The sequence below is a fragment of the Lacerta agilis genome, chromosome 10, assembly GCF_009819535.1.
Source record: "Lacerta agilis isolate rLacAgi1 chromosome 10, rLacAgi1.pri, whole genome shotgun sequence".
Lineage (NCBI taxonomy): Eukaryota > Metazoa > Chordata > Lepidosauria > Squamata > Lacertidae > Lacerta > Lacerta agilis.
The window spans coordinates 61,888,298-61,915,432 of record NC_046321.1 but is presented as its reverse complement, the minus strand read 5'-3'; the positions used below and the strand labels follow the sequence as shown (position 1 = coordinate 61,915,432).

The window sequence follows — 27,135 nt, the reverse complement described above, 5'->3', positions numbered from 1 at the left end:
TACAGAATTAGTATAGTTTAGTAGAATTAAAACAGACTTTCCTTGGGAACTGTGTAAAAACACCCCTTGTTTGTCAAGGAACAAAGCTGACAGCCCTTTGGCAAAGCCTCAAGCAATCTGAGCTGTCCACTTCTTCTGCAGTAGCACATTTCACTCCATGCTGACAACTGTCATGAATTCTCTTGTAATCTTCCATGTCAGTTTCTTAAATGCTGGCTGAATAATTCACCACTTCATACCAGGGAAGGAAACTGCACTGGCAAGACTTTCTCTTGTAGACAGAGCAAGCATGCCAGCTAGTGCATTCTTTTAACATATTATTTGAATAAATACCTTTCGGAATTGACAGGCAAAAGGGGCCAACAGCAAACAAGCCCAGCCCTGCCTTCCATTCCAGCACTGGTATCAAAAACTTGGATAAAGGTTGGCAGGGCTGGAAGTTGGGGTGGAACAGTTTCCTTTTCCGCACACACAGCGGCCTCTGTTTCAGCATCACACATCTCAGGCTGGGCTAAGGGTAGAAGACAATGAATGCCCCCAAACCTGGCTGAGCTTCCTTCATGCCACATGCCTGCGCTTTCAGGTGCACCTCAGCTTTAAACAGGTGACAGTGGCAGTTGCAGGGAGTAGTTCCTTGCTATTATATTTCCTCACAAGTAGCAGTCATCCCTGAGAGTCTTGTCAGCCCCATTCTTCAAACAATCCATGCATAAGGAAGCTTCCAATATGTGGTACAATGCATTTGATCAGAGCAACTTGACTGATCCCCACAGTGAGATCTCTCGATCTCTCTCTCTCTCTCTCTCTCTCTCTCGTCTATTTATTGTGGACCTTTGTTTTTGTTTGCCCTGTGCCCTCTCCATGAGCATCTGCTCTGAGGCTGCTGCTTGCCCTCAATTATGAATCACTATGCTGGCTGCCTCCTTCCAGAACCCTAACAATTCTGCTCACAATAATGTACTGTACTTGCCCTTCATTTGATTGTGCCCTAGTTGTACTCCATTTCCTGCAAATGCCCACTGATGTCCCATGTAGGCTGAAGAACCTCATTTGGAAGAACTGTCCTACAGATATGAGGAAGACAAGGCTGATCGTACAAACTGAACTATTATGTGAGCAAGTCTTTCTCATATAGTCTTATGAGTAAGATTATTAGGACTGAGGCTAAAGGGTTTTTGCTCTGTGCATGTGCAAGTGCTTGGAGGTTAATCACTTCAAGTTCAACAATTAATTAGCTAGCCTTTATTTACATACATGGACACCCACCCAGGAATTACTGCATATTATGTTCCATACAGTTTCTGCTGTTTCATTGCAAATATTTTTTAATGTTCTGGTCACAATTTATGGCATCACCACAACAGTTTCTTTTTCATTAGAAGTCACACTTTTGCAGACTTTCTAGTCAGACGCATTTTGTGTTTAATCAGAAACACAGCATAAATCTGCTGTAGTCTGTTGCAATAGAAACAAATCACCCACAATCAGGAAATGTGCCAAGAAAGGCTCTTTCATTATTTACCTGCCAGAGCTGCACACCCATTTCTTTTAAAAGTAAAAGAAGGAAGTTTACTTATCGGCTAATATCAATACCACCAAGTCACAAACTAGGAATTCACACTGCACCTGAACACTCTCTTAAAGAAAGAGAAACGAGTTCTTTAAAAAGTCTGTCATAAAATCTCTGTTGTATTTAATGATAGGAGCTTTCTACACCCCCACCCCTTTTTCTTTCTTAGCGTAATTACAGGAGCTTGACTGCCTATTTCAAGTGAGAACTGGAATACTAAAACTCCAAATGTCTCTCCACGATGCAAGTTCATCTCTTCGCTTTTGTATATGATAATGCAGGGTCCCCAATCACATGAAGCATTCTACTCATGCTGAAGCAAAAGTAAATTGAACCACCCTGCAAACCTTCGCTGCTCAATGTGGAAAAGGTGGGCAACTGAGTGGGGTGGGACCACAGCAAGTGAAAGAATGTCAGGGCCCCCACCCACACTTTGAGCAGCTGCATGTTCAGGTGTACTGTAAGTTCTTCCTAGGGTGTTGTTTGGGAGGGAGGGAGATGAGACATCTCTCTGGAGAGTTGTCTTTTGATTCCAGTTACTTAGCTCTAGACCAGGGGCCAGCAACCTTTTTCAGATGTGGGCCCAGCCACTGTCCCTCAGACCATGTGGTGGGCCAGACTATATTTTGAAAAAAAGAAAAATGAACGAATTCCTATGCCCCACAAATAACCCAGAGATGCATTTTAAATAAAAGGACACATTCTACTCATGTAAAAACATGCTGATTCCCAGACCGTCCGCGGGCCGGATTGGGAAAGCGATTGGGCCGCATCCGGCCCATGGGCCTTAGGTTGCCTACCCCTGCTCTAGACAGCCATTCAAATTTTGGTCATGGCAGCTCTAGGTTGGGTAGGATATGGGAGTCAATCTTCAATAGCCACGTTTATAGAGCATTTTGCTTGAATGATGAAGAACTATGGGAATCTTTACTAAGCTTTCAAGAAGTAGTTATAGGGCAAACAAAGTGGCTGTTTAATCTACCCTTATAAAGTTAATCCTAAAAGGGAGGTCAAGATCCCTAGCTATTTACAAAGGGTGAGCCATTTTTGTCTAATGTGGATGAAAAGTTGGATGAATTATTTGCATCTTACTTTGGAATGGAAGTGTAGGGCAGATTCCAGTGCCTGAACTACGGTTAAAGAAAGGGAGTCTGAGGAACTGAGAGATGCCAGACTAGTCCTAATAAGACAAAATCAAAACTGACAAATCATCTGAAATGTCTCAAAGGTGAAATTGCTGATCTTCTAACAAAAATATGTAACTTGTCCCTCAGATCGGCCCCTATGCCTAAGGAATGGAAAGTGGCCAATGTAAAACCATTTTTCCTGGGAAAACTAGTATTGTTAAAGATAAAATAACAAAGGATATAGAGGAACAAGCCTTGATGAAGCAGAACCAGCTTCAGGTAAGTCTTGTCTGACTAATCTATAGGAGTTCTTGGAGAATTTCCAGAACCATATAGATAGATGTGATATTGCTGACATGGTGTACTTAAGACTTCCAAAAAACTATTGACAAATTGCCTCACCACAACTCCTGAGTAATCGTAGCAGTCAATAAATAATCAGAGAGGTCCTGTTGTGCATCAGGAATGGGTTACATAACAACAAGCAGAGAATAGAAATAAAGGAACAGTTCTCCTGGTGGAGGATGCATAAGGTGGAGTCCCCCAACAATCAGTACTGGGACTTGTGCTTTTTAAGTTGTTCATAAATCATCTAGAGTTAGGGGTGAGCAGTGAGATACCAAAGTTTCCTGGTGATACTAAATTGTTCAGGGTTGTTATAAGAAACAAGGAGTACAAAGAGCTCCAAAAGGACTTCTCCAAACAGAGCACATGGGTAGTAAAATCACAAATGCAATTTAAGGTAAAAAAAAAAGTGTAAAGTGATGGATGTCAGGGCAAATAATAATAATCTTAATTTCAAGGGGTATGAACTGGCAGTGAATGACCAGGAATGAGACTTTGGGTTTGTAGTGGATAGCAAGCAAAGGCTTTGCATAGCCCACTGCTTTTTGGTTATGCCCATTCCTACTGAAGTCGACAGATTAAGAAAGGGGTTTGTCTATGGTTTTTTGTTTGTTTTTAATAATGTGAATGTTTTTTTCCCTCACAGATAACCATCTTGATATAAAATCCTAGTGATGAAAAGGATTGGGAACAATTTAACCATATGCAGGTAGTCAAGGTCAATGGCTATGGTGACCGCACATAGCTATGGTATAGGTAAATGTATATCCCTGTTGCTCAGTGTTCATTAGAATTTCCATCTCAGATTGGAATCTTGGTGAAAGAGTATTCCTCACCCTACCCAGCATTATAGACAAGCTTGATGAGTTAGCTCTCCCCAGCATTTCAGTGCAAGCAAGAAAAATGGAGAATTGTTTGGGATATGGTGAATTTGTGTGCATTTCCATGCTCTAAGATTAAAAGAAACTGTGGGTTGGGGGGAATCTGTGCAACATTTAATTAATTTGAGTCAATTATCATTCCAAAAGTTGGTATTTGTGTAGAAACCCACAGTTCTATTGCAGGGATTGAGACAATGGAAAAATGGGGGGGGGGTGAATTTAGGGAAATGGGAGGATGGAGTTACCATTTTTATACTAATTTTTTGTCCATTTTAATTCTCTCTCGTAGAGACAGATATATTAGTCCTATAAAGATTTTTTAGTATGGCAGCGCAATACCTCTAAGACTGCCTCTCCACATATGAACTGACCCAGACCCTGCGATCATCATCTGAGGCCCTTCTTTGTGTGCTTCCTCCATGAGAGGACTGGAGGGTGGCAACACAAGAGCGGGAGCTCTTCTGCAGCGGTACCCCATTTGTGGAATGCTGTCCCCAGGAAGGTTTATCTGGAACCTCCATTATAAATATTTAGGCGCCAAACAAATACAGTTCTCTTCAACCAGGTCTTTGGCTAATTAATATTCTATGGCCTTCTAAATGTGTTTCTGGGGTGGTGGTATTGTTTTCTTTTTTAACTTATTATTTTGTGCTTTTATCCTGTATTTTTATCTTGTTAACCGCCCTGAGATCTTCAAATGAAGAGCAGTATATAAATAAAAATAATACACTTTTTTAAAAACTGCTTTGAGGTTTTTAAACAATCAAGTGGTGCATAAATTTTATGATAAATAAATAAATAAATAGAATAACAATTTTAGGAGACATTCCCCCACAAACTGCATTACTGGAGTTCTTTAACCTGGATATACTGAGGAGTGAACCTTTGGATTCATACATAGAGAGCATCTGCTCTGCCTCTGAGCTACGGTTCCTTCTCCATTTATGAAGTTACTAATGTCCATATAACTTTAGGGATGCGGGCGGCGCTGTGGTCTAAACCACTGAGCCTAGGGCTTGCCGATCAGAAGGTTGGCGGTTCGAATCCCTGCAAGGGGGTGAGCTCCCATTGCTCGGTCTCTGCTCCTGCCAACCTAGCAGTTCGAAAGCACGTCAAAGTGCAAGTAGATAAATAGGTACTGTTGTGGCAGGAAGGTAAACGGCATTTCCGTGCACTGCTCTGGTTCGCCAGAAGCAGCTTAGTCATGCTGGCCACATGACCCGGAAGCTGTCTGCAGACAAACACCAGCTCCCTCGGCCTATAGAGCAAGATGAGTGCCGCAACCCAAGAGTCGTCCGCGACTGGACCTAACGGTCAAGGGTACCTTTACCTTTACTGTCCTTCAGACTCCTTTTCAGCTTTTCTTCAAAAGGGTTTGAGGAAGAATAACACAGAACAGACCATACATAATTGCCGCCTCCCAATGGCAAGGGGGATTTTTTGAAGATCATAGTAATATAATCAATAATATGATCAAAAGCTGTTGATTCATTAGCTGTTAAAATATGACAAAGCACTAATTAAAAACAATTTTTAAAGTGTAAGGCATGCAAGACAGAACACAAAGAAAATTGCTTTGTTGGTGTTCTTAAATTATTAACTGTCTTGCTTTCCCAAATGATCAAATTACTCTACAGCTTTAACAAAGTGGTGTTTCAAAAGCAGCTATCAGGTTTTTATCTCTCAAGGAGCGTAATAATCTCCAATAGTCAAAAGTGCAGCACAGGTTGACTGTGAAAGAATAGGCAAGGAAAATGTATTCCGTATTCTCTTCCAATGTGGACCTGCTCTCTGACATACAGGGGTTTTTATAACTGCTCAGTGCCCAATATCACACCCCATGACATGGATATTACTCTGTTTCTGTGACTAATGTCCATAGTTCATAGACTAATGTTGAGTACATGTCCATTTTAAATGTCCTGCTTCTTTGCACTGAGATAAAAAAAAATCCAGGGAAAGGGAAAGGGGCTGGGAGTAACGCTGGCCAGTTGGACAACCCTGTTTTGATGGACAACACAGCCAAGGATACCAAATACACACAACTATGCACCAGTGATGTAATTATAGAGCAGGGGTGGTGGGACCTTTTTCAGATGGAGCGCTGCCTTCCTTTCTGGGTAGTTTACTGAGGGTCACATGACAGTGGTGGGCAGGGTCAGAGACATGAGTGCGTGAAGCAACCTACATTTGTGAGGCAGTCTAGTTTCTATGCACTTCTCTCTGTCCTCCATCCTAACTAGTGTCATGGAATGGTTGGATGCAGAGGAATGGTGGGACGAACCAGCTGGGGAACGCCCAAGGGAAGGCTCAGAGCCAGGGGATTGGTGGTGGGACGACAATAAGAGGTCAGAGGGAAAAGACTGGGAAGAGGATATGTCAGAAGCTGAAGAGGTAACAGGGCTTCATGAGCAGGAAGAGGCTGAGGCAGAAGCAGAGGTTGGGGGGGGAACAAGAGGCAGAGATGAGTCTGGCTGGTGAAGAGGCACAGGTGTCTCTTCTGCCTGTTGCAACAATCTCCCCTCCCTCCTGGTCTCTCAGAACCTGGAGAGACATGAAGAGAGTAGAGAAGAAGTTAGCTTCGTGCAGGTCCAGTTTCAGATTGCTTGGGGGAAACCCTGGAGAGGAGAAGACTGGGGAGGTGGGGACCTTAAATCTCAGCAACTGCTTCATGGGGACAAGACCTGCCAGAGATTATTAAGCCTGTGCTCATTAGGCCTGACACTCCTGTGCAGATGCTGCTTTTGCTAATAAAGAGTGAACTCCAACTTGCTAGGTGTAATTTACTGCTGCTCACTTCTGTCAACTACCAAGAGATGTGAGAATTCAAGGACACACCCCAGTCAGGTTAAAACACTCTAGGAGGATGCAGAGAAGGACCACCAAAGGGGTGTGGCTTGTGGATAATTCCATGTGGAAAAGGCCACAACTGGCACCTGGATCTAATGTTCCCTATCCCTTTTATAAACCAGGGCCACAATACAACACAGGCTTTGGGGGCACTTAAACTCATTGAAATAAATGTGCTTAGGCATGTTCTTTACAGGATTGTGGCATTCATCCTACTTCATATCAGATTTACTTACAGTGGTACCTTGGTTTAAGAACAGTTCTGTTTACAAACGATTCGGTTTATGAACTCCGCAAAACCGGTAGTGTCCTGGTTTGCGAACTTTACCTCGGTCTAAGAATGGAATCCGAACGGTGGAAGGGCACCAGTGGAAAGCGCGCCTTGGTTTAAGAACGGTTTCGGTTTAAGAACGGACTTCAGGAACGGATTAAGTTCGTAAACCGAGGTGTTGTTATTCAGTCTTCAGTCGTGTCCGACTCTTCGTGACCCCATGGACCAGAGCACGCCAGGCACCCCTATCCTCCACTGCCTCCCGCAGTTTGGCCAAACTCATGCCAGTCGCTTCGAGAACACTGTCCAACCATCTCATCCTCTGTCGTCCCCTTCACCAATGTATTCACCAAGGTACCAATGTATTTAGTTTTGTCACTCAGGAAGTCATGATTCTTCTCTAGTGTCTGTGCTTCTCCCCCAGAAAGATGCTGCACTAACAGTTCCTCACTGTAATGCAAGGAACAGCATGTGGTCCAAACATACAGCACATCTTAAAAACAAATACAAAAAAACCCTACCAGGTTTTATGCTTCTGTTAAGAACTGCCATCATATATTAATTTGACTGAGATTAGTTTCAGCTATATTCCACTATATTTCTATAATTCAGGGAATATTACTATGTTTCCTATTGGTTAGCTGTTCCAGTTTGGACAAGCTTTCTAAAATGCCAAGGGAAGCAACATTCCACACATGTTATTATGCACAAGAATCCTAGCAAAACATAATCATAGAATGCCTACGTAAGTCATACCATCTAGTGAGGAAGCTTGTTTACAGATGTTTACAGAAATGTTTGTTTGTAATAATTAGACATCAGGCATAACTAGAGAGCTGTCACTTGATTTTCCCCTGTAGGCCTTGAATTTCATATTTTGACAGTCAGTGGTGGAGTCCGACATGATAGACAGAAACAGCAAGAACAAGGAAATAATTCACACCACTTCAGTGGTAGTTGACACTATCTGCAATGAAAGAATTACCACAGCAAACAAAGGCACTGCAGCTAAACCATTACTGATAACAAAGATTTGGATAGTTTTATCTTACCCTGGCACAAGGGTTCCATAGCTAGTCTACCAGCTACGCAGAAACTCTCAGAGATAACTCTCTGCATAGTTAATCAGCCTTGCTCCAGAAGGCCCTAACTACCAGATGTGAGACATATGTCTAATGAAATTGTACTTGACCTTGTATGACTGCACTATGTCGAATAAAATTCCAATGAAACAAATACCCCAAGCAAAAATAACAGACACAGGTTCTAAATCGCACATGTTTACATCGCAGCAGTAGTTTCCAAAAGTACTACAGTACTAAAATTTTTAAAAGAAACTCCCAAGCCTAGTGGAACATGTGTAAATTTCACTTAAATTTGAGAAACATACACAACAGCTCTCCAAGATATAAAGCCTGACAAACTGAATAAAAAAAAATTGAATTTGTGAAATCAGATTAATTTAGAAAAACAGAAAGACCACATAAAAATTATGTGAAATTCAGCAGACTAGAGAGTCGTAACGCAGTGGTAGAATGCATGCCACACACACCTTATAGAACTACATTCGAATTCTAGCAAACTATTTATCTGACAGTCTGATCATCTCATATATTGGTTCTTGTTTGTTTGTTTGTTTGTTTGTTTGTTTGTTTACTTGCTTACTTACTTAATAAAAGTATTCATGTACCACCATCTCATAAAACATCAGGAATAGTGTAAAGCAGTATAAAAACATTTTTTTAAAAAAACCTCAACCCTGATACATTACGAAACAGGAACTATGTGACTTGCAAAATAAAATCCCAGGTGATGAAGTTGGAAAAAGAAAACAAGTTCATCAATACCTAAATAACATATTCTGATTAGCATAGTCCATATATTCAGAGAGCAATATGGGAATCACTCCAAAAGCTATCCCATACATGTGCTTTATTGGAACTGGCCCTTATACACCGTATGACATCAAGCTCCCTCATAACTATCTGTTTTAACTATTAAGTAATTTGAAGCACAATCATAAATGTTCACATATTTTTAGAGTACCAATGACACCACAGTTTACATTACCTTAAACATGTCTATGAAAAGACGAGCTGACTGAAATAAGTACAAAAACATTACTTATTTTAGGCTGTATGCCTGAGCCTGGCTTCTAATTCCTGGATCCAGTACAGATTCAATGGGTAGAATAGCCAGGCTATAATGACCCACTAAATATGGGTCCCAAGGTAACAAAATGAGTGGCTTTGTGCCAGAGAGCAAATGAGTGGGCCTCCCTCCCTCAACTGTTTGTTAGCTAGAAAGGCAAAGGAAGAGAGCAGAAAGTTGCAGTGATGTGAGCTAGAAGTAAAGCAGTAAGCTGGAGACAGAGTCAGAGCAATGTTAGAGAGCAATGGTTTCTATTTGGCTCAAAGGCTACTGCTATGGGAGAAAGATCACCCTTTTGAGGTGTTGATGCCATCATAGGCTCAGGTTGCATATATGTGCAAATAAACCATTTATCACAATGACACCACGGTCTCCACTGCGTCTCATTTCCAAAAGGATGCACAAACCATTGGTGAATGCCTGAAATCTTGCACAGCTCAGAGATTGGCGTGGCATGCAACATTATTAATAAAATAAAGCAAGCTGCCTTCGTTTAAAATATGCATGTGTTATTATATATATTATATAAACAACCGTCTCTCAAGAATCAGCTGCAATTCATAAAAGGAAGTTGAAAACAACTGAACAAACACCAAGGACCTTCTAGTCAGGTGTAAGGGAGGATTTAAGTTAGCAAACAAATTATCTGCCAGATGGTAAGGTCATTTCATGCTATTCAAATTATACTTGTCAATAGCTTAAGAGAGAGAGCAATTTCTGTGATATGCTCCACTTATACCAGACAGTTTCCAAAAGCTTAGGATAAGCTTATGTTCACCTTTTGAATGAGGATGTGCCATATATTTAAGCCCCTATTTCAAACTGCTTGTGTGCCTACACATTAGTCATTTCCCCCCCAAGGATGGTTCCACCTAGTCACTATCGACAAAAACCTGTAGCATCCTTACGAAATGCATCAGGCAGGCATCACTTGGGGAACTGCTGGCAAAGCCATCTATGCCAAGAAACAAGCTGTGGCAAGCCGGCAAATTACAAACAGGCCAACCAGTAATGAGGATTAGCAGTACTTAAATTTAAAAAGTCCCTCATTTCTTGTTCTCTCAGCAGTTCACTAGACATAAAATGCCCAACTATGTAACAAAGCCAACAGTGACTTAATAAAGCCGTGAGTCTTAAAAAAAGAGGCTATTTTACTGATATAAAGCCTCCCGTAGCATATTAAATTAGGCAGAAAACTAATTCTGACAAGAGACAGACAAGCTTCTGGATGACCATCCTGGAACATGGTGCTGAGTTCCTAACTGTGAGGAATGCCTAAGTACAGTACCGGTAATTGACAGCAATTCTTGCTGAGTAACGAGGATATTGCAATATATATATATATATATATATATATATATATATATATATATATATATATATATATATATATTTGATGCAACACATTCTCACAGTAATTTATGTCAGCTTGCAATAAAGCATTGTGCAGACATACTTAAAAAAACTAGTAGATTAAATTAGGATAAAAGACAGGCGTCCTGGTGCAGCAACACAGTAGAATGCTGTAGGAAAGAATACAAGCAAATTCAAGTATAACCATTTGTATAACAAACAAATCCAATCTAAATTAACTACCCTAGCAAAATATAACAGTGGTTTTCAAAGGGTTTTTTTCTGGGCCAGTCTGCCAGAATAATTTTTTTAGAGGTAAACTCTTGATTTTGTTATTGGTAAGAAATACATTGGAAAGCAAAAAGAAACAACTTCTAGCAGTGCTTGATTCATAACATAGAACAAAATTACATTATAATATTATTACAGGACATTCTGAAAGTATAAAACAATGCAGCTACGTAAGAATACGAAACATTCCCAAAATATCCATATTCTGCTGATAAAAAAAATTATACTGTACTATGCTACACTACATTACACTACACTACACTGAAACAGTTAAATGCTTCTTTGATTGTCCTTGAATATTCCCACCACACCTGCCATCATCTCCTGCCATACTCCTGCACACCACACACTTTAAGAACCACTGTTCTAGAAATTTTAAGATATGCCAAGGGTTAACCCTTATCTCTGTGCTCTACCACTAAATTATAGGCTCTTGGTTCAAGCAATAAGTTTCTGCCCTTTAACTCTTATTTCTCCAGGTCTCTTTTTTACTTGGTTTTGTTACCATCTACCAATGCATAACTGGCATGAGTTTGGCCAAACTGCGAGAGGCAGTGAAGGATAGGCGTGCCTGGCGTGCTCTGGTCCATGGGGTCATGAAGAGTTGGACACGACTGAACGACTGAACAACAACAACCAATGCATATATAGATAGTAGCCGTTAAACCTTTTATTTACGGTGGCAAAATTTCCTATCGTCATAACACCTACATGGTAGATCTTGGGTGTTGTTGATGGGCCCTCCCGTTTCTACTGCCGAAATGTTTTGGGCTCTATTGCCACTCAGATGGTTTTGAGACAAATCATGCTTCCCCAAAGAGTGCTGAAAAGCGTTTGGCTCTACATCACTTGCTTTGTACATGATAAGGATTATATGCTCATGATTACCTATGTCGGCAGCAAGAGATCTATCGGGTCCTTCACTTTTCCTGTGATTGCTCTTTAGTGCTTGTCTCTCATAAGTGACAAAGTACATCACCATAGCACTACAACTTTAAATGTTGGGAGAGTCAACACCCTTCATTTTCCTAGAGTCTGCAGGTGGATTTTTAGTTCCTCTGGGAGCAAACCACACTCCTTTTTTCCAGTGCTACCAAGAAAAGTTTTTGCCACAAAATTACCATATCCACCTTCACTGCTTCTAGGTGCATTTTTTAAAAAGAGAGACAATAGTCCTGAAAGTGCCTTCTTTCTGAAGCACCTCTGAAAGCTGAGAAAGCTGAAAAAAAATAAAACACAACATTCTAACCTTAACACAGTGGATTTTTGTTAGGGCTGTCATTCGATTAAAGAAATATTAACTGATAAGTTAGATAAAAGACATACAGAGCAATTCTAACAGGGCCAGAAATGATAAGAGCAGTGAAGTCAGCACAGCAGCTGAATACTGCCAGTTCTACTGACCAGTGTGCAGGATGCTTTTATTTTATTTTTCTACCTATCAGCAACTGTAGACCTATCAGTTCAACAGTGAAACAGACTTCCATGTGAGGTTGTGGGTGCTCTTTCTTTGGAGGTTTTTAAAGCAGTGGTGGATGGCCATGATTTAGCTGAGATTCCTGCATTGTGTAGGGGGTTGGATTGGATGACCCCCGGGGTCCCTTCCAACTCTACAATTCTATTATTCTATACTCCAAGGTTCAAATTCCTTTCCTTTTCATGCATTCAATTTGCAGTTGCCAGAGTAAAAAGGAGGCAGATCTAATCACCTCTTTTAAAAATTGCTCTCAGACTTAGTAATTTTGCTTTCACCAAACTAAACTCATTACAGTATACGGTTTAATGCAGTGTTGGCCAAACTTGGCTCTCCAGCTGTTTTGGGACTACAACACCCATCATCCCTAGCTAACAGGACCAGGGGTCAGGGATGATGAGAGTTGTAGTCCCCAAACATCGGGAGGGCCAGGTTTGGCCATCCTGGTTTAATGTAACCGCAGCTATGGGAGACCGATAATGTTGCACAACCTTGTGCAGTATTACCACTGTATATATAGCTCAGTTGGTAGAGAATGAGAGTCTTAATCTGAGGGTCATGGGTTCGCCTCACATTGGGCAAAAACATCCCTGCGTTGCAGGGGTTGGACTGGATGACCCTCGTGGTCCCTCAGAACACTACAATTCTGTGATTCTATGAGTCACATCCCTTGTCCACTCTCATACTGACGGCAATCACTTTTAGCTCAAAGCAGGCTTTGCAAGCCATGTTCTAACCTTGGTTTCAAAGCTTGCTTTAAGGACAAGAATAGTTACTCTGCTGTGCATCATGGGTAAAAAAGGAAGGATTTGAGAAAAAAAGATACATATGTAGGGACATGCGTCCTTGCAACACACTTCCACTCTCCTAACCGTGATAAGGAGAATTTTGGCTTGCATTCTAAGAACTGAGAATGAAATTCTTCTCATAGAAAAAGGCATTCCCAGCTCTTTGTAGCTGCAACCACTTGCAACTCCAGAAAGCCATTCTTGAGTGGCAGGGACCCTGTGCAATGATGTTCAATGTAGCTCAATAGATTTCAACCAATGGGGAGAAATCAAAGGGCCCATCTCTTGCATCAACAGAGGTGGCTTCCACTTGCACTATTGCTCTGTTGGATTCAAACCAGCAGTCTGTACCTAAGCCACAACATTCACCTTCGCTTCAAATTACTGCTATATTTTAAGTCTCTTTCACAGTTTTCCCTTAAACAAAAATTTGAACACCCGTAGAAGTCTATCATGTCATAGAATTAAATTCAGTGGGGGTTTTTCATGTTATATTTATTACACAGCAGATGATGGATCAGTGTCTCCTGCATGGGGGACATCACTATCTAGGCAAAAGTGTAAAATACATCATGCATTCAGAAGGGTAGGATAATCCAATAATTGTATGACCTGCAGTGATATCATGGCAACGATGTTCCACACTTATGGAATTTATTTCCCTAGCGGCAGGGAGGAGGCTACTAGAACGATTTATGTTTTAATCCCTCCTTTGTTGACACCTGAAGCCAACCCTTTCTTTCCCAAGCAACAATGTAACAGTGAACTATAAAAACAAGTCCTTGCAATATTAGGCTGATATGTCAATCATAGAAGAACTGGTTGCTCTGCATAATTCTATCAAAACAAGCCTTCAGCACCTCCATGGAACTGCAGCCCAAAAATTAATAAGTGAAACAGGAGCAAGGTCACTTACATAAAGCCAGAGTTTGTTGCAGTTGAACAGGAACTGGAGCTTAACAAGACGTATCAATGGTCTGTCAAACCCACATGCCAACCCCGGTTTCTGTGCTGATAGCAGCCCTCCAGCAGGCACCCCCAAACTCGGCCCTCCAGAAGTTTTGGGACTACAATTCCCAACATTCCTAGCTAACAGGACCAGTGGTCAGGGATGATGGGAATTGTAGTCCCAAAACATCTGGAGGGCCAGATTTGGGGGTGCCTGCCCTCCAGGGTTTCAGGCAAATGTGACTTTCCACCAGGCTGCCTGAGATCATTTAACTGAGAATTTCAGAGTTTGATTCTGGGTGTGTAACCACCACACAAATTCTGCCTCCTTCTGCTATAGTTGGTATGGAGAATAGTAAATGGCTGAAAATACACTACATTCTCGTAGGCAAGGTAAAATATTATGTGTCAATCTTGCTTACTGGCTGGAAGGAAAAGACACAACAGCAAAAGGACCCTTTCAGGGAAGTGGGAAGAATACAAGAAAAAAAAGTGGGTGGAATAGTAGGAACAAGAAGTTCAAGTAAATTGAAAGAAGTGGGAGGAAAAGAGGAACTCAGCAATAAATCTGAACATTTGATATTTCTACTTTTGAGGGGATTGAATTGAGACTCACTGTTCTCTGGATGAGAGCCAGAGCATTTCCATAACGAATCTGTACCCGTAAATCAGATTCAGGCATTGGGTGGGATCCAAAGTTAGTTGCAAATAGTTCCCATTGAAATCAATTGGACTTAAGTTAGCCATGCCTAAGTATTTATTTCCATGGGATCTCAGTGCAACGTAGTCTGGATACCCCCCCCCCATTGCTCATGCTAACTTTCTTGCATTTCTCACTCAGTAGCATTAGAGTTCCAGTTGCTTTCACCACAACAAAACAATATTTAGGGGGATTTTTTTTGTTAAAGCAAGCAAGCAAACCTATTTCAAACTAGGGAAGTGATTAATTTGTCACATCAGTATTAGGATGATATGCATTTCAACTGGAGCATAGAGAAATTGTGTGACTTATTTAACTGGAGGTGCCAGAACAGTGAGGGGTGGCTCAGTATAACATATGATCTACCTCTATGAAGGGAACTAAAACACCTAACTGGCTTTTATTTGAAAACACAACAGCGTTGAAAGAACGCCCCCCCCCCCCACAAGCATTACTCCTATTTAAGCTCCACTGGGTACAAGCAGGTCCTTTTAGTACAGAGCCTAGGGTATGTTTTTTGTGCTGTACCCAAATAACGAAAGCAAAAGGACTTGCAGAAGAGGAGTTCAGTGCTAAGGAAAAAATAAAATACCTAACCCATTATGATCTTTGCTGGCTTCCATAGTACATTCATACAGTGAGCCACCAGACACCATCTTTCTTTCAGAATAGTATTTTTGTGAAGGATTTGTACTGGAATAGCCATATAACTAGCTACAGTACATTAGTTCCCAGTTCACATATAAACATTCATTCTTATATTATGCAACTTGAACTTATCAGAATCTAGAATAAATCAGCCTTGCATCAACCAGCAGGTAGATTTAAAATCAGATAAATATAATAATTCAAAAGATATCACATGACTACGTGGCAACTACCAACATTTTAATTTATCACCGCAGATACCGTTTTCCAAAAACAACTGTTTCTCACAAAATTCTACTAGAATTGCAGTTTGTAGCTGCTTGGTCTCTCTCTTCTTTTTAAGATATTCACTTAAAATCAAGTAAAGAATAAACAGGCAAAATATTTCAAGAAAGTAATAGTCCAATTGTGTGCCAAACATTTGGGATGTGTTTTGGCTTCAGCAGTATTATGTACCTTCGGTAACTTCCTCATAAATTAACTACATTTTTAATTAATACAGCAATATGTTTTATGTAGCTCTCTGTGATGAAAGATTTTAAATTTTTCTCTGCCCTTTAGCACTGGGCAAGCTTCAGCTTGACAAAGCTTCAGATCCAGTATCCAATAAGTTTATTAAGGTTATTCAGTTTCAATATGATTTAATGTACCTGATGGTTTTATGAAAAGCAAGAATTATGCTAACTCACTTATTGGGCTCAAATGTTGTTGATATGCTGATATTTAATATTTCCTGTCAGTACTCATTTTACTTTTAAAGTTTATATAAAGTTTATCCAATGGTCCAAGAATTGATGTTTCAGTATCTAAATGCTTACAACACCTTAGCGATTCATGAACTAAAACATTGCAGTGGTATGACAGGCTGCAATCCTATGCAACTTTCAGAATACAGTGGAATTTACTTGAGAATAAACATTTCTAGAAATGTGCTCTAAGAATATGTTTGTAGACAGATACATGAGTAGAGGATCAGGCAGTGTTAGAAATTTGCCAGGTGAGTTTTGCAATTGGCACAGGTCCAATTGCGACCACAATCTCTGGATGCCAGGCTGGTGACTGGGGAAAGCAAAATGTCCCTTAGAGAAGGATCTGAAGTATTTTCCTTGAAGCTTGAATTTGTTTTATTCTGGATTGTTTTATTTGATGATTGAATGTGTTGTAAACAACTCTGAGATTTGTTATTTAAAATATAAAGTGGTATAGAAATGATGATGATGATAATGATAAATCTAATTGAAAAGAAATGGCGCCTAGACATTCCATTGTGGCAACCACAACCTAGGTTTAAGGTGCCATTTGCAGATTACCGTAGCTTTTATATGTGAGTTTCTAACACTGGGATCAGGGTGACAGGATCTCATGATTTTTGTAGTCATGAAGGACAGCTGATGAGGTAAGTACACCTTTGTATGTTCCACTTTACATATGTGTACTGTGATACCTGATTTGGACAAAGATCCTTTGTATATATAGAAAAAAGGTGTGTGTGCGCGCAATTGTCACACCTAATCAAAGACTGCATGCTCTCCTCCCCTCCATATTGGAATGTTTTCCATGTAAAAAATAACCTGTCTGACATAGCTTTTATTTTGGGCCTGCATGAAGATGTTTAGGTCAATGGGGCAAACCTATGGATACAAGCACAGAAAACCAAGTATGTTGAGATCAACAGATTTGTGTACAATAGTCAAGTGATAATGTTGGAACTTTAGCATGTTTAGCTTTCTTTGAATAGCAATGGGAATCAAGATGATATGCTTCCTGTCTACCCACTGAAATCTAAAGAATTATTATAGTGTGAACACTAATTATAAATAGCTCCTTCCTGTCTTGTTACCCCAAACAGAGGCCTTTGAGGTTTGTTTTATGACCTACTCTTCATCTTCTGACATTAGATAAGAACCAACTTTTCCCTATCAGTTGATTCAGCTTGTTAATGGCTCTGTGCATGTCACCCAAATACAAGCCACTGCAAGCCCAGAGAATTGAGTGTATTATCTCTGGAAATCTTTAACCAGCGGGGAAGTAACAATTACGTGCTAACCACAATTAGTCACTTCTAAAGTTGGGCATGAAACCTAAGTCAGTTGTCAAGCGAAATATAGCATGGTTGTTAGCGCCACTTTCACTAGTCCAGCAAATATGAGGAGCACACTGAATTTGGGTGTGACTTGTGCCACTGATCTCAGTATGGCCATTCACTCCACAAGCCCTACATTCTCATTAGGTGTTGACAGAATCAGACTAATTTGAGTAACGTTTCAGGACAAAGCAGCCAGAGAGAAACACTTCCCAAAATGTTATTTGCACATGCTGAAGCCATTTCTCCCAAAAGTGAAAAGACTATCTGGAGTGAAAAGCATTACTAACAAGATCCTGTTCACAATGGGTCTCAAAAGGTCAACAAGAGTTGCAGCTGCCTAGGAGACCTGCAATAAAGACTGTGGAGAGGGGACTGCAAAAGGCTAGGCACTGCATTATTGATGCACAGTATGGGCTTCGATTATAGAGAGTTAAGTCCACAGTTTAAAATGAAAGCCGAGCTTAAGGGCCAAGTTTTTGTACAGGAGCATTTTTAAAGGGTTGTTCAAAATACCAATGTAGGGAATGAGCCTTCAAATAAAAATTTTAAAATTGTAAGCATATCATCAAAATCACTGAATCATTTAAAAGCATAGCACCTTCACACAATAAATGCTTGCTAGCATATAGAACACACACAAACACACACACACACAAACACAGAGGAATATTATACTTGGTTATTTAAACAGCACACAAACTGCCTTGCTGAATCACACCAAAGACAATTCCCTCCGCAACACTAACCGGCCAGATGTCCCCAGGAAACTCATAAACACGGCATGAAGGAGATAATCATCTACTGACATTTGTCCCCTGCACCTGGTAATCACATCTGTCATTGCTGAGAATGCTTCTACCATTTCTTACCAACTCCTAACCTTGGATCAGAGTGCAGACTTTACTGAAACTACATTCAAAGCCAATTTTCGCGAAACCATTGCAATTCAAACCTATAACTTCAAACCAATCTGCTGGTAACAAGCCTCAGAAGCAAATACAACTGATGGGCCAGGTCTTGCCCATGAAATCATATGCAAAAATACATGTATTAAGACACAATCCAGCATAGATTAAGCACTTTTAAATCCCATTTCTTTCAACAGAAGTGTGTTAGCTGCACATGGAAAAAAAGAGATATCAAAATGTGCTTAAACTTGGCAGAAGTATGGTTAACATTTTAAGTGTCATTGCACTTTATTTTCCTGCAACAGGAGGTCAAGACTACTCTTCCAAAAAATTGTCCTTCAAGATCCAGTATTGCCTCAGAATATTTCTAGAGGCCCATTTAATTCTGAATGTGAACAATCTTCTTCTTTTCTCTTCTTCAGATCTAGTGGTGCATTGTTCCCACAGCAGCATCAGTCTAATCCTCACTAATATAGCAAATGCATTTAGATTCACTTTGGCTAAGCAGAATCTTCTGTGTTAATCATCAAACAGGATGCTATGGAATTTGGCCTTGAAGTATTATCCTCTTACTAAGATGTGTTTGGAAAGAATGGTAACAGATGTACAAAAGGAATTGATTCTGGCGAGTCTTCTGTTTTGCTTTCCTATTATGACAACTAATAAGTATGACCATTAATATTTACAAATTTGACTACTAAAATGCTAAGAATGCAAAAGAAATTCATACATTTTTCATATCTTTGTGTAATACCCCACTGTGATTTTACAATGTAAGAGACATTTTTAATGCAACATTAAGACACAGCTAGGTTTAAATTAATTACCAGTATTATACTCAACATTCAAATAGCTTAATCCTACCCAGCAGCAAGAATGCAGACACATTTAAGTTTTCTTCCTAAACAGAAATGTTTCTGTGGATCAAAATAAGATTGGTTAAATTCCACTACAAAGTAATGTCAGGGCAAAGCACACAGCTTTTCAAGTTTCCATGGCTGCTCTCCAAAAATTTACCCTCCCCCCTCAAAAGAAGTCTCAGGATATCAAAGAGGCACAAACAGGCACAAAGTCCACACTTGCCTATGCCAACATATTTGGCCACTAAACAACTTTCAGCCACCATTTGTAGCTACTATCTGTAGTCACCAAAATTAAAAACAAACAACGTGCTTCCTTACCTGAAACCGACACTTTCATTATGGCTTCCAAGGGTCTGTTGTTGTCCAAGTCGCGGCTAAGCTTAAGTTCTCCAGTAGCAGAGTCCAAAAGCAGCAGATTTAACTCATTGCCCTGGACAAAGGTGTAATCAAGTTGGTCCGATATATCAGGGTCATGAGCAGGGATCTTGCCAATCACTCCAGAAGGGAAGCTATTAGACTTGTTGGTGACATAATTGTTGAAAAGGATCTGGAAGTCTTGTAGCACAGGAGGGTTGTCATTCTGATCTTGAAGGCGTATGTGTACGGTGGCTCGGCTCACAAGTGGGGCTGAGGTAGCTTGCACCACAATTACATACTCTGTCTGGCTCTCATAATCTAGATCCATCAGGGCTGTGAGATCACCATTAAGAAGGTCTAGCTGGAAGACCTCAGGGATGTTCCCTTCCACGATCTGATACATGATTTGTGCATTAGTTCCCTCATCGGGGTCTACAGCACTGATCCGGGCTACAATGGAACCCACGGGGCTATTCTCCTCCACAAAGATGTCAAATTCATCTTGCTGAAATACAGGTGGATTATCGTTGATATCCAGCACAGTAACCTGAATATCCACAGATGCTTTTAGGGGTGGGCTGCCCCTATCCACAGCAAAAGCCCTCAGGCTGTAGACAGCTACGTTTTCACGGTCCAGCTTGCGCAGCGTCCGTATCACCCCTGATGTGGCCTCAATGTAAAAATCACCATCACCATCATCACCACCCTGGAAGGTATAAAGGATGCGGCCATTAGGGCCAGAGTCACGGTCAGTGGCGGACACCTGCAGGACACTGGTGGAGAGGGGCACATCTTCGAAGACAGCACCCTGGTAGCGGTCACGAAGGAAACGGGGCGTATTGTCATTGGAGTCCAAAATGAGGATCTCCACATAGGTGGTGTCAGATTTCTGAGGGATCCCATTGTCCTGGGCTGTGATGGCCAGTGTGTAAGAGGCTTGGTCCTCATAGTCAAGCTCCATCAAAGTTGTGATTGTGCCCGTGTCAGGGTCAATGCGAAATTGAGGGATGTTATCCTCCAGGATGTAAGTGATCCTAGCATTCTCCCCAGTATCCTCATCAGTGGCACTGATAGTTACAATGGGTGTGCCAATTGGCTTGTCTTCACTGACACTCACAGTGTAGTGGGAACTCTGGAAAACTGGTCGGTGTGTGTTGGCATCTGTGACATTGATGAAGACTTGGACAGTGTCAAATAGAGTTCCATCGGAAGCAGTGACAGTCAGCACATACTGCCTCTCTTGCTTGTAATCCAGTGGCAAGGCCAGAGTGATCAGCCCACCTGCACTCTGACTAGTGATAGCAAAGCGGTTCCTTGTGTTGCCACTAGTGATCTGGTAGGTCACCACACTGTTGACATCCTTGTCCACTGCCGTCAGCGTCAGGACACTGCTGCCTACTGTTGCGTCCTCATTAAGCCTGAGCTGGTAAACCTTTTCAGTGAAAGTAGGGCTGTTATCGTTGACATCGAGGACAGTGATGGACACACTGGCTGAGGAAGTCATGACAGGGACGCCATTGTCCCTGGCCTCCACCCCAAAGTGGTAGTTCTCAACAGTCTCCCGGTCAAGCTCAGCTGACACTGTAATCCACCCAGTGCTGTTGTTGATCTGGAATGGGAAGCCCATGTCCCCACCTGAAGACACCGGTGCAGAAGGGTGAGGCAGCTCAATGAGTTTGTATTCCAAGCGGGCATTATCCCCAGAGTCAGCATCTACTGCCTGAATGTGTAACACTGAGTAACCCAGAGGGACGTTCTCTAGCACGGTGGCTTGAAAAGGGGTGCTTACAAAAATGGGGGCATTATCGTTGACGTCCAAAACTTGAATGGACACCATCCCACTAGAATTTATCTGTGGAGGCCGCCCCGCATCCTGGGCCTTGATCCTCAGTGTGTATTCTCGGATCGTCTCATAGTCCAGGGGGTTGATCAAGTCAATGGAACCGGAAAAAGAATGGATGTAAAACTGTCCCTTGAGGTTGCCGCTCACGATGCTGTAGTGCACCTGGGCGTTGTTGCCGCGGTCTCGGTCTGTAGCTTGCACCTGCAGCACTTGGCTATTTACTGGGGCGTCCTCTGGGATTTGCACCAAGTAGCGTTTCTCACTAAACTGCGGCGAGTTGTCATTCTCATCCTCGACTGTGATATGCACCGTGACTGTGGCGCTTCGAGGACCGGGCTCTTTACCTTGGTCGTTGGCTTCGACCACAAGATGATATTCAGAGACCTCCTCTCGGTCCACAGGGGCACAGGTCCTCACGACACCTGAGTGAGGGTCAATCTCAAAGACTCCCTCTCCAGCACCCGGTTCCAGGATACGATAGAGCAGATTAGCGTTGTCCGGGGCATCCTCGTCCGTCGCGCGGATTGTCAGCACCTCGTAACCCACCTCCAGGTTCTCCCGAATGTTCTCCCGGTACTCTGGCTGCTCGAACACTGGGCCGTGGTCGTTGGTGTCGCTCACCGTCACTGTCAGGAAGGTGACGGCCGAGCGGTGCCGCGGCACACCATGGTCCGCCGCGATCACTTGAAGCACATGGGTGTCCTTCGTCTCGCGGTCCAGGCTGCGGGTGGTGACCACCACGCCTGTGTCGGCGTCGATAGCAAAGTAGTCGTCGGAGCGCTTGTCGAAGAACGCCTCCATGGAGTACGTCAGGCGGCCCGCCTCGCCCTCGTCCGGGTCGTGGGCTTCCAAGGTGATGACCGCCGTGCCCGCCGGCTGGTTCTCCGCAATCGACACTTGGTAGTTGGGCAGCTTGAACTGCGGAGGGTAGTTGGCGCTCCTCAGCGTCCGTTGTGGTAGCGATGGCAGCCCCCAGGGCCATGAACCCCGGCTGCCCTCCCTCCCCACCCGCCATTCCTGAGAGGCCGCCCTCCTCTTTCTACCCAACCTGCGCTGCCCTTCCGACCCACTTGCCATCCACTCCCTTCCCTCAAAATGGCGCCCACCAAACTCCACCAGTACCTCCCCAGGGCCCCTGGTCAAATGACAAATAAGCCTTAGGCTTTTCCCGCCTTTTCCCTCAGGGCTCCTGAGGGGAGGCCCGTGGAGGCACCGGCAGCGCGGGAAACTCGTCAAGGCCCGCAGCGCCTCAAGGAGCGGAGTCTCTTCTTCCTCCTCCATCCCCTCCTGAGGCTCCGGGGCGGCGGGGCAGCGAGGCAGGCCGCGCAGCCTCCGCCTCAGCGCGGGGTCCGCGTCGGGGAGGGACAAGTGCGCCGGGGCTCCCGCCCGTCGGCGACTGAGGCAGCCGGGCCCGTGCAGGTAGGCCGCCAGTCGCAGCGTGAGGGAAACGCCGCCGCCTGCGCGGGAAACCAAGCGCAGGCTCAGAGGCAGCGGGTTGGGCGCCCCGCCGCCGCCGCCGCACTGCGCGGGCACCGCGGTCCTCCTCAGCAGCCCGCCGGGCGTCACCTCCACGGCTTCCCTCAGCGCGCGAGGCGTGAGAGCCTCGTCCAGCGCGTACAGCCACCCGGGCCCCACGGACACGTCCAGCAGCGGGGCCCCGGCGGCGGCGGCGGCGGCTTCGTCGACGTGCACCTCCCAAGCGGCGGCCGCCGCGGGGCCCAGCAGCGCGAGCCACGGCAGCCAGGCGACCACGGGCGAGCGGCGCGGCATCTCCAGGGCGGCCGCGGGGCGACAAAATCCATCCACCCGGCCGCGCTGCTGCTCATCCGGCGTCGTCGTCCATGAGCGCCTGCTTATGTGCCCCCTCAGGAGGGCAAACTTTCCTTTTTATATATATATATATATATAAAGTTCAAAATGGCTCCTCGTATCCCGCCACCGGAGGTGAACCTGCCCCTCTCGCCTCAGACCGGGCGGCGGCTCCTTTTAGCAGCTGCCCCAAAGCATCGCTCCCTCAGGCGCCCGGGACTCCGGGAGAGGATTTTCCCCCCGCCGGTGCCCTGACGGATCCCAGGGCAGCCGGTCCCAGTCCGTAGATCTCCTCCACTTCTCTCCCCCTTTTCACGGAGCCATCGCAGACTTTCAATCCCCGGCGACGGAAAGAAAAAAAGCCTCTCGCAACCGTCAGGGGAAGTTTGGCTCCGGCACGTGCGCTCGGGAAAAGTTCGCCGCCGGGCTCTGGGATCTCCGCTTCTCCGCCTCCTCTCCTGTGCTGCTGCTGCTGCTGATTCCGCCACCGGAGATCTCTATGGAGATCGGCCGCTGCAAAAGCCGCCCCCGTGGAGGCAGGCAGGCAGGCGTCGGTGCCCGAGGAGGAGTTTCCTGCCTTTGCGCGATCTCCTCCCTTCCCCCGCGGCAGATCCCCGGCGACGGATCCGTCCCGGGGTAAGTTTGGCTCCGCCGGCACGTGCGCTCGGGGAAAAAGTTCGCCGCCCGGGATCTGGATTTCCGGCTCTCCTGTTTGCTGCTGGATTCCTCCCCACCGGAGATCTCTAGGGAGATGGGCCGCTGCAAAAGCCTCCCCCGAGGAGGAGGCAGGCGATCGGACGGGCAGGCAGGCAGCCGTCGGTGCCCGAGGAGGAGTTTCCTGCCTTTGCGCGCAACGGAGCAGAGGCAACCTGCGCCGAGGGGAGAGGCGGGGAATCTGGGACTGAGGAGCCGCCGGCGAGAGGGAGGGAGAGGCGGTCCCGGGGCGGCTCGGGTCCCTTCTGCCTCGCCTGTTCGGCAGCGGCCCCTGTCGTCCGCAGGGCAGGCAGGAGTTTGCCGGGAAGGCACATGGGCGGCGTATAGATAATAAACATGAATGCCGATGCCCACGGAGGATGGTCAGAAGGCACCTTGAGAATCAGGAGCAGTGCCGGATTTACGTATAAGCTAAGCAAGTTATAGCTTAGGGCCCCTCACACTTGGGGGCGCCAAAAAAATTTAAAGGAAAAAACACCTGGATGTACATTTCCAAAATATAAGATATAAAATAAAATAAAACCAACATACAGCAACAGTGTTTTGTGTTGTGTAGGCTCCTATTTGTTGTGTGCAAATGGCTTTAGATACCTATTAGGTCCATAAATTACCATATAGCATATATTCAACACAAACAAACAGCGACAAAGGACAACTGGGCATATAAAGGGCCCCATTGCCTTCAGGAGCTTAGGGCCTCATCAAACCTAAATCCAGCCCTGGGTTTTTTTAATTGAAATTTTACAGTCACAGACATACAACATAAAGACAAGATTCCAAAGAATCTCCAGGACTTCCCTCCTCCCCTTTGTGGGTCCTATTATTAATCATTTCCTCCTGCATCTTTTATAATAATCCAAATCTTTTACATCTCAATTATATCCGAAATTCACCATTAAACTACAAGTCCTACAAATCCTGCTAAAATTTTGGTCTTCCTGATTTCTTATTCTTCAAGTAAGTGTTGCCATTTCTACATATTCCATAAGTTTTTGTATCCATTCTTCCTTTGCTGGGACTTCTGCTTCTTTCAATTTTTGGGTGAGTAACATTCTTGCCGCTGTAGTAGCATACATGAATAAGTTTCTATACGGTTTAGGTAGTTCTGTCTTTATAATTCTAAAAAAAAGCTTCTGGGATTGTTTGTTTTTACAAACATTATTTTAAACATCCTTTTCAATTAATTATTTATCATTTCCCAGTAAGCTTTAACCTTACTACAAGACCACACATATGATAAAAAGAACCTTTTTCTTTACATTTCCAATACTTATTTGATTTGGATTTATACATTTTGCCAATTTATTGCAACCTTGGCAGAGGGCCTTCTCGGTAGTGGTACCCGCCCTGTGGAACCCCTTCCCATCAGATGTCAAGGAGATAAACAACTGTCTGACCTTTAGAAGACACCTGAAGGCAACCCTGTATCGGGAAATTTGTTAATGTCTAATGTTTTGCAATTTTTTAATGTGCTGTAAGCAGCCCAGAGTGGCTGGGGAAAGCCATCCAGATGGGCATGGTATAAATAAAATAATAATAATAATAATAATAATAATAATAATAATAATAATAATAATAATAAGCGCCATGCTCAAAATAAAAATAATTTATTATTTGTACGCTGCCCATCTGACTGGGTTGCCCCAGCCAACATACAGGAAAACATTGAAAAAAAAAACATTTAAAAGCTTCCCTATCCAGGGTTCCTTTAGAAGGTTTTGTAGTTACTTGACATCTGATGAGAGGGCAGGTGCCACAGCCGAGAAGGACCTCTGCTGGTTACCTGTAACTTCATTTCTCGTGTCCAGGCTGAAGGATGGGTGGAGATGCTCCTTCAGGTATACAGGGCTGAGGCTGCCTTAGGCTATCAAGCAGTGTAAAAAAACAACAGCAACCAAACAGGGAAATGCCAAAACAAAATAAAAAATATAAAAAATCTTTCCAGTAGCACCTTAGAGACCAACTAAGTTTGTTATTGGTATGAGCTTTCGTGTGCATGCACACTTCTTCAGATACAACTTCCTGATAACTCTTTGCTGTAAAGCCTGATCTGGTAAACTCATTAGAGAATCATAGAATTGTAGGAAGGGACCCTGAGGATAATCTAATCCAAACCCCTGCAATACAGGAATCCTGCCCACATCCATCCCTGTTTGGGCTCGAACCACCAACCTTCCCATTAACAGCCAATTGCTTGAGAATGATTACTGTGTAATTCCGTGGTACATATTTATCTGAGTAAACAAGCATCAGGTTGCTTTGGAAGTAACCAGTTTCGGAAGAAAAATCTGCTCACAGCATAAAATATGCACAAATAAATATAAAAGGGAAGGAAGGAAATAAAAAAAGACATGCCAACTGGTTTCTTGTAAGCCTTTAGAGCAGCAGTTTGTGGTGCTCTCATCAGATGCATTTTAAGGTTCTGATGCTATAGCTGTTAGCTTTGCATCAAATAGTTGGCTGGGGTTTAGCTGAGTTTGTTGGTAAGGATGCTTGAGAGGGAGGTTTGTGTGGAAGATTGGTAAGGATGTGCTTGGAAGATGTTACTGCAAGGAGGCAAAATGTCAGTGCACTTCTGCTTTCTATATAGATTTTTAAATAGTCTTTTTTTATTTGATTTTTATTTATACAGCTTAAATAAATAAAATTTAAGCACCTTTGGGACCCAGATGGTGAAAAGTGGTACATGATTTTTTAACAACAAATCAGTAACATTTGTATTTTTTATGTTTCAGATAATAGTTTGTTTTGCTGTAAATTGTGCTGCTCTAAATGTGGATCCATATTGTATTTGGTTTTAATTTGCAATGTTTCATTTTTGATATTTTGGTAATGTTCTAGTTGACGTTTTAAGATCATGAACCTAACAATCAAATACGGTAATATGCAAACCATTTAGAAATGTCATTACATTGAGTATAAAAATGGTATAAATAAATAAACAGAAACAGAAACATTTTCCAAAAAAAAAAACAATTGACAAAATGCCTTAAGAACTAGGATTCAATGACTAGTACACTGTTGAGGGTAAACAAACATTGGATAGGAATGGTACTCAAATTAATTAACAAATTTGATTGAGTGTCTCAGGGCAACCCAGCTTGATGGGAGAGGTAAAAATCAGGGCCGTCTCGTCATAGGGGCTGGGTGGCGCGGTG

General features: G+C 43.2%; 1 protein-coding gene across 1 annotated transcript in view; it reads right to left on the bottom strand.

Annotated features, from left to right (window-relative positions):
* CELSR1 (cadherin EGF LAG seven-pass G-type receptor 1) overlaps positions 1-23,273 on the bottom strand; it is a 153,577-nt gene extending 130,304 nt beyond the window's left edge. The window contains exon 1 of the mRNA XM_033163528.1: positions 19,573-23,273. Within this exon, the coding sequence (XP_033019419.1) occupies positions 19,573-23,224 (3,652 nt within the window). The 5' untranslated portion in view covers positions 23,225-23,273. The remainder of the gene's footprint in view (positions 1-19,572) is intronic.
* Positions 23,274-27,135: the final 3,862 nt, after the last annotated feature.